The sequence below is a fragment of the Muntiacus reevesi genome, chromosome 20, assembly GCF_963930625.1.
Source record: "Muntiacus reevesi chromosome 20, mMunRee1.1, whole genome shotgun sequence".
NCBI lineage: Eukaryota > Metazoa > Chordata > Mammalia > Artiodactyla > Cervidae > Muntiacus > Muntiacus reevesi.
The window spans coordinates 30,803,487-30,812,532 of record NC_089268.1 but is presented as its reverse complement, the minus strand read 5'-3'; the positions used below and the strand labels follow the sequence as shown (position 1 = coordinate 30,812,532).

Here is a 9,046-nt window from a genome sequence, read left to right as displayed (position 1 = left end):
GTAAGTTACTTTTTTTTGGGGGGAGGGGTCATGTCTTTGTCTAGTTTTGGTATTAGGGTGATGGTAGCCTCATGGAATAAGTCTGGAAGTGTTCCTTCCTCTTCAGGTTTTTTGGAATAGTTTCAGAAGGATAAGAATTAATTCTTCTCTAAATGTATGGTAGAATTCACTCATGAAGCCATTTGGCCCTGATTTTTTGTTTGTTTGGGTTTTAAAATTATTGATTCCATTTTATTACTTGTACTTAATCTATTCATATTTACTATTTCTTCCTGGTTCAGTCTTGGGAGATTGTATGTTCCAAAGATTTGTCCATTTCTTCTAGGTTGTCTAATTGTTGGAAAATACTGTTCATAGTATTCTCTTATGAATTTTTTGTATCTCTGTGATATTGGTTGTTTTGATTATTGGGGTCTTTTCCATTTTCTACTTGATGAGCCCAGTTAAAAGTTTATCAGTTTTGTTTATCTTTTAAAAGAACCAGCTCTTGGTTTTATTGATCGTTTCCATTTTTGTCTCTATTTTATTTCTGCTCTGATCTTTGACATCCTTCCTTGTTAACTTCTTTTCCTGCTATTTTAATTCATTAAGTAATTTAAAATTTTTAATTGGGGGATAATTTCTTTACAATATTGTGTTAGTTTCTTCTGTACAACAATGTGGATCAGCTATAAGTATACATATATCCCCTCCCTCCTAAACCACCTTTCCATGCCCCCATTCCACCCCTCTAGGTCATCATCTTGTTAACTTTTGACTTAGTTTGTTATTTTCTATTTCTTTGATGTGCAATGTTAAGTTGTTTATGTAGATCTTCTATTTTTCTTAATATTTCTGTTTATCCTTCTTAGACTGCTTTTGCTGCCATGTATAATTTTTGATATGCTATATTCCAACTTTTGCTTGTTTCAAGCTATTTTTTGCTTTGTTGATTTATTCTTGACCTATTGTTTGTTCAGGAGTGTGTTGTTAATTTCTATGTAACTAAAAGATTTCCAGCTTTGCTCTTATTATTGATTTCTAGAGTCATGCTGCTGTAGTCAGAAAAGTTACTTGGTGTGTTTTCAATCTTCTAAATTTGCTGACTTGTTTGTGGTCTATAATATGATCTGTCCTGGAGAATGTTCATGTGTGTTTGAGAAGACTGTGTGTTCTGTTGCCCTAGGATGAAATGTCCTGTATTTCTCTGTTTGGTTCCTTTGGTCTAATGTATGGTTTATGCCCTGCGTTTTTGTTGTTGTTGATTCTTTCTAGATGATCTATCTCTTACTGAAACTAGGGTAGGGAAGTCCCCTACTAATATTGTAAGTTTTTCCCTTCAAGTCTGTTAATGTTTACTTGATAGATTGAGGTGCTTCAGTTTTTGTGTAAATATATTTATGATTATTATATTTTGACTGATTAACCTCTTCATCATTATATACTGACTGTTTTTGTCTCTTGTTACCATTTTGGCTGATAAAAGTATAGATACCTTGCCTGTTTTTGACTTTCATTTGCACATACTGTTTTTTTTCACATGTTCACTTTGAGTCTATGTGTGTTCTTAAAGGCAAAATGAGTCTCTTGTAGGCAGCATATATTTAGGTCCTGCTTTTCTCCCCCCATCCAGCCACTCTATGGCCATTGGTTGGAGAATTTAATCTATTTACATTTGAAGTAACTACTGATAGGCAATAACTTACTAATGCCATCTTATTAACCATTTCCTGGCTATTTTGTAGTTCCAGTTTTTTCCCTTTCTTCCTCTCTTGGTGCCTTACTTGAATTGGTGATTTTCTGCAGTGATATGCTCTGATTCCCTTCTCTTTGTCTATTGGAATATACTATAAATTTTTGCTTTGTAATTCCTACACAGCTTATATAAATCATCTATAAAGTTTTCCATTTTACTCTGATAGAAACTTAGCTTTGATTGCTTAGAAAAAATTTGCCCTTTTACTCCCCTCTTTATGTTTTTATGTCACAAATTACCTCTCTTATACTGTGTATTTGTTAAGAAGTTATAGTTGCTGTAGTTATTATTAATGCTCTTGTTTTTTAGCCTTTATACTATAGTCAAATGGTTACCACCCCAATGTATTATAGTATTCTAAATTTTCATATGTATTCGTCTTTACCAGTGTGTTGCATATTTCCATGTTTTCATGTTACTATTTAGTGTTCTTTTACTTCAGCTTTAAGAACTCCTTTTAGCATTTTTTACAAGGCAGACCTAGTGGTGATGAATTTCTATGGATTTTGTTTCTCTGAGAGACTTTATTTCTTCTTAATTTTTGAAGGATAACTTTACCAGATAGAGTGTTTGTGATTGGCAGGATTTTTCTTCCAGCACTTTGAATGTGTCATTTCACCTTCTCTTGGCTTGTGGCCATTTTACTGAGAAATTTGCTGATAGCCTAATGGGGGTTTTGTCATAGGTTATAATCATTTTTTACTCTTGCTGTTTAAAGAGTCTCTCTTTGTCTGATTTTTGACAGTTTTATTGTGATATGTCTTAGAAAAGGTAGCTTTAGATTGAAATTTTAGGGTAACTTGTAGCCTCAAGAACTTGTATGTCCATATTTCTCCCCAGGTTTAGGAATTCTTCAGTCATTATTTCTATTTTTTAGATTAAAAAAATTTTTTTTAATTTTAAAAAATTTACTTATTTTTAGTTGAAGGATATTTGCTTTATGATACTGTGTTGGTTTTTGCCATACAGAAAGCAACCAAAATTCCTTCCTGACAAGGAGATTTTAATGGGCAGTCAAGAAAAGTTGTTAATGGAAGATTTTTGAAGTAATAAATAAGATTGATAGCAATCATCATATTCAGAATAAAAGGCTTGCGTGGTATCTGGATTATTTTCTGAACTTTCAGATGTAAAGTTGAAATTGAACTTAAAAGATAATTGGAAGGGTGTAAATGGTGTGGATAAGTTCTCAAAGAGCACCATATTAGTAAGAAAAATTATAGTTTTAATATATTTCTTTCTTTTTTGTTTTTTGGTCTCTTGGCTCCCAAACCTTGCCTGCTCCTAATCAAGTGTCTTGTAAATGTGGGCCTTAGCCCCATTGGGAATTGTGGGGAAAAATTAGGTTACTCAGTATACCCCATTCCTTTTATTGCCCATACAACTCAAAGCAACCTTTCATGTATGTTGGTGAAAAATTTATTATCACTTTAGTGTGAGTATATCATCATGCTGAAGCCTTTTCTGTGAAGTTTTTTCCTTGAAGATTAACACCAAAGACCTATATATAGAAAACTATAAAACACTGATGAAAGAAATCAAAGATGACACAAGTAGATGGAGAAATATACTATGTTCATGGTTTGGAAGGATCAATATAGTGAAAATGAGTATACTACCCAAAACAATCTATAGATTCAATGCAATCCCTATCAAGCTACCAATGGTATTTTTCAGAGATCTAGAACAAATAATTTCACAATTTGTATGGAAATACAAAAAAACCTCGAATAGCCAAAGCAATCTTGAGAAAGAAGACTGTAACTGGAGGAATCAATCTGCCTGAATTCAGACTATACTACAAAGCTACAGTCATCAAGACATTATGGTACTGGCACAAAGACAGAAATAGAGATCAATGGGACAAAATAGAAAGCCCAGAGATAAATCCACACACCTATGGACACCTTATCTTTGACAAAGGAGGCAAAAATATACAATGGAGAAAAAACAATCTCTTTAACAAGTGGTGCTGGGTGACTGCAACAACTGGGAAAACTGGTCAACCACTTGTAAAAGAATGAAACTAGAACACTTTCTAACACCATACACAAAAATAAACTCAAAATGGATTAAAAATCTAAATGTAAGACCAGAAACTATAAAACTCCTAGAGGAAAGCATAGGCAAAACACTCTCTGACATAAATCACAGCAGGATCCTCTATGATCCACCTCCCAGAGTAATGGAAATAAAAGCAAAAACAAACAAATGGGACCTAATTAAAATGAAAAGCTTTTGCACAATGAAGGAAACTATAAGCAAGGTGAAAAGACAGCCTTCAGAATGGGAGAAAGTAATAGCAAACGAAGCAACTGACAAAGAATTAATCTCAAAAATATACAAGCAGCTCCTGCAGCTCAATTCCAGAAAAATAAACAACCCAATCAAAAAATGGGCCAAAGAACTAAATAGACATTTCTCCAAAGAAGACATACAGATGGCTAACAAACACATGAAAAGATGCTCAACATCACTCATTATCAGAGAAATGCAAATCAAAACCACAGTGATGTACCATCTCATGCCAGTCAGAATGGCTGCTATCCAAAAGTCTGCAAACAATAGATACTGGAGAGGGTGTGGAGAAAATGGAACCCTCGTAGGCTGTTGGTAGGGAATGAAAACTAGTACAGCCCCTATGGAGAACAGTGTGGAGATTCCTTAAAAATCTCAAAATAGAACTCTCATATGATCCAGCAATGCCATTGCTGGGCATACACACCAAGGGAACCAGAATTGAAAGGGACATGTGTACCCCAATGTTCATTGCAGCACTGTTTACAATAGCCAGGACATGGAAGCAACCTAGATGTCCATGGGCAGACAAATGGATAAGAAAGCTGTGGTACATATACACAATGGAATATTACTCAGCCATTAAAAAGAATGCATTTGAATCAGTTCTAATGAAGTGGATGAAACTGAAGCCTATTATACAGAGTGAAGTAAGTCAGAAAGAAAAACACCAATACAGTATACTAATGCATATATATGGAGTTTAGAAAGATAGATGGTAACGATGACCCTATATGCAAGACAGCAAAAGAGACACAGATGTAAAAAACAGTCTTTTCGACTCTGTGGGAGAAGGTGAGGGTGGGATGATTTGCGAGAATAGCATTGACACATGTATATTATCATGTGTGAAACAGATCACCAGCCCAGGTTTGATGCATGAGACAGGGTGCTCAGGGCTGGTGCACTGGGATAACCCTGAGGGATGGAATGGGGAGGGAGGCGGGAGGGGGGTTCAGGGTGGGAACACATGTACACCCACGGCTGATTCATGTCAACATATGGCAGAAACCACTACAGTATTGTAAAGTAGTTAGCCTCCAATTAAAATAAATAAATTAATTAAAAAAAAAAGATTAACACCAGTCTAACCAGGCAATCACCTTGAAGGGCATTACTTGCAATTTTGAGATTTATTTTCCCAATGGCCCCAGTCTAGGAAGGAGAATCATATTATTCTCTTTATTTCTGTAAAGGTCCTGTTTGTTCTAGGGTAGGGGTGCATCCCCTGATACCTTATTATGCCCTTAAGAGTTCCCATGTTGTGCTAAAAGGAAAATTATGGACAAACATGTTGTCTCGTTTGTAACAGTGATAATCACAATTATTTTCAGATTGCTTTCCACAGTTAGATTATATACATTAGTGCAGGTCGGATAGGAGGGCAATTAGGTTAATGTTTTCAGGTCACATGATATCCAGAGAGCCTCTCATCAGTTTATACACGATTAGGGCATAGAAAGAAAGAGAACAGCAGGGAAGGTGAGCAACACAGGAAGGTCACGACTGAAAGAAGTTGATGAAGTGCTAAACCGGGTTTAGTATAAAGGAATGAATATTACAAGAATTAGAAAAATGTTTGCTAGTAACAATGAGGGTGAGAAGAAAGTGCTAAGCCATCCACTTTCCCCATAATATTTGACTTAAGGGAAATATTTTATTCTATGGTTTATAAAAGATATCTTTGATAGGGTCTTTATCTCCCTTTTATCTGTTAAGAAGGAAATCAAACCATAAAGCTTTGAAATTTAATTTTCCTGAAATCTGTAGTTTTCCATCCCTAATCTCTTATCCCCTTTTACTTTTTTTTCCTTTTTATTTTGAAAAGAATGCTGAAAGAAAGGTAATACAACAAATACCACAAAACTCCCAATTTCTTTTAATTAATGTAACATGAAATTCAGGCAGCTTTATAAGGCAGAAAAATTATGTCTGCATCAAAAAAGTTACCCACAGTATTTGAATTCAAATATCTTGTGATGTATTAACTCTAATTCTAAGGAAATTAAGAAAATCCTTTAGCATTTTCCCATCATATCTCAAAAGGATAATAGTTATTTTCATTGTCAATAATATTAAGTGGTGCATTACTATCTTTATGCCTGCCTAAATCAATCTTAGCCAAATTCAATGTTCCTAGCTCTGCAACTTGTAACTCAACTAATTACACATCTCTTATAGCTTTTTAAAGATTCAAGATTACAATATTAGAGCAAATAAACATTCCTCAAAAAAGACTGCAGGTGAATCTGTTTTGGTTGAATTTGTCTTTTGCCATCTTCTGTCAGAGAATGTGAGAGAAGCAGAAGTAGAAAAATGGATAATGCACAAGAGAAAATAAGCAACTGAAAATAAAACTAGTAGTGCACATTCAAATTTCGTAACTCTATTTTTTACAAAAGAACCACGAGAAGACGACCTTGTCATTGGATTCTATGTAATATTCACATATCTTTGCCTATTAAAAATTAGCCAATTTTCTTTCAGAATTTCCCATTCCAAATTGTGGAAAACCTAGACGTATTATGTAATTATAGGTTGTGACTCAGAATTTAATGTCTTATCTATTGTTCTAAAGCATATGCAGTTTTGTGGGCACAGTCTTTAAACCCTGTTGTTCATGTCTCATAGACACTCAAAATACACACTTTGTATTCCAAATGCCACAATCAGAGTTCCTCTCTGCTTTCCTGCTCCAAACACCCTCCCTTTCTTGCTCCCTCTTAAGAGTTTCCTTTGTCTTTTTTTTTTTTCATCTTCCAAAACAAGCTGTATTCTCATTTATGTTTGAAAGTATTTTATCACCAAATTTCCCAATCTACTTCATTTTTCAATTAATCCAGACTATTAGCTGTTTTATTGTTGTTGTTGTTTGTTGTTTCCATAAAGGTCACTTGGATAAGTGGCTTTACACCTCAGCATTTCATTTCTTCTTTACCTTCTGGGTTTCCTTGTGTGGACATTGCTCTGTGGAGCACTTCTGTGGTTTCAGCACTTCTGCGATGATCGTGTGTTGATACCTGTGGAGTGAACTTCAGCTAAACTCATTATTATGAATATTGATAAGTTGGTGTGTGCTCTTGCATGCGTGTGTCTTTGTTTATATTTACATTTACATGTTATTTGTGTCTGGAAATAAGCTGACAGCATAAATAAACAAGTATGAATGTTTTATTTTGTCTATAAACATATCAATTGAAGTTTACTTTTTTTAATCCAATATTAGTACTTTAAAGTTACTGCTGAATTGTTTTTATCTCATGATAAATTCTCACCTTTATGCAAGATTGTTAAGACTGCAGATATTTTTTCTATGTAACCACGAAATCAGAAATAACCTGAAAACGAGGAAAAGGGGAGTAGAGGTTTTTTTTCCCCTAAGAAAAGAGACTTTTTAAAATGAAAATTTTCTTAGCTATGAAAAGTCTTTAATCTTCATTTATCCAAATGCTAACATACATAAAAAATAACTAATTCAGATGAGAAGCTATTGATAGTATCTACAACAGGACAAATGTCTGAATGAAACATAAAAACAAAACTATAAAAATACTTTTGTTATAATGGCAGTATCTGGAAATGTATTTTCTCCCTCAATCAGTTTGCAAGGGTTTGACAATGAGGGGGCAGACCCTCAGTTTATATGATTCTTCAGGTATTGAAAGAAAAAGAAAGATGAAGGGAAAAAATGCAAGTTCTGGTTACTTTGTTCTACTGGGTTTTTCTAACTGGCCTCATCTTGAGTTAGTTCTCTTTGTGGTTATCTTGATGTTCTACGTGATGACACTGATAGGTAACCTGTTCATCATTTTCTTGTCATATCTGGATTCCCATCTCCACACTCCTATGTACTTCTTCCTCTCAAACCTCTCTTTTCTAGATCTCTGCTACACCACGAGTTCCATCCCCCAGTTGCTGATCAACCTCTGGGGGCCAGAGAAAACCATCTCTTATGCTGGTTGCATGATTCAACTTTATTTTGTCCTTGCACTGGGAACTGCTGAATGTGTGCTGTTGGTGGTGATGTCCTATGACCGTTATGTAGCTGTGTGTAGACCCTTGCATTACACTGTCCTCATGCACCCTCGTTTCTGCCATCTGTTGGCTGTGGCTTGTTGGGTAAGTGGCTTTACCACCTCAGCACTTCATTCCTCATTTACCTTCTGGGTACCCCTGTGTGGACATCGCCAAGTGGACCATTTCTTCTGTGAAGTTCCAGCATTGCTTCGACTGTCATGTGTTGATACTCGTACTAATGAGCTGACCCTTATGGTCATGAGCTCCATTTTTGTAATCATACCACTTATTCTCATTCTCAGCTCCTATGGTGCCATTGCTCAGACTGCGCTGAGGATGCAGTCAACAACTGGACTTCAGAAAGTCTTTGGGACATGTGGAGCCCATCTTATGGTTGTATCCCTCTTTTTCATTCCAATCATGTGCATATATCTACAGCCACCATCAGGAAATTCTCAAGATCAAGGCAAGTTCATTGCCCTCTTTTATACTGTTGTCACACCTAGCCTCAACCCTCTAATCTACACTCTCAGAAACAAAGATGTAAAAGGGGCAGTTAAAAGATTAATGGGCTGGGGTAGGGAGATGTGAGAGATCACCTGTCCAGCAACTTTTTTCAGAGAGTCTTATCTCTCTCGGAGGTTTCCTCTCCTCCTTTGAGACATGACGGTATTTTTGGTCTACAACCCACCAAGCATAGAAGAAAAGTTCTGCCCCCAAATTTGTTGTTCTTTTTATTTGTTCATTCTGAAATATTTTCTAAAGATAGCCTTTTTGATTTGTACAACTTTAGTCTTTAATTATTCTATGTTTAGTGTTCCCAGAAATTAGGGGCCTGGTTTTAAAATTAATATACTAATTTACGGAGCAAACTTTAGTATCTACAGAAAGAGAGAGCCAATATAGCAAAGATTAGGCTAATAGAGTTTTTGATCATTGACAGTCATTACATTTACATAAATGGTAAAAATTCTTTGGCTGAAATACACTTTATTC

At 35.2% G+C, this 9,046-nt stretch overlaps 1 protein-coding gene across 1 annotated transcript; it reads left to right on the top strand.

Moving 5' to 3' along the window:
- The first annotated feature begins 7,708 nt into the window (after window positions 1-7,708).
- On the top strand, window positions 7,709-8,743 carry LOC136151112 (olfactory receptor 2J3-like). The gene has a single exon (XM_065912046.1). The coding sequence runs from the start codon at window positions 7,709-7,711 to the stop codon at window positions 8,639-8,641; it is 933 nt and encodes a 310-aa protein (XP_065768118.1). The 3' UTR covers window positions 8,642-8,743.
- The last annotated feature ends 303 nt before the right edge of the window (window positions 8,744-9,046 follow it).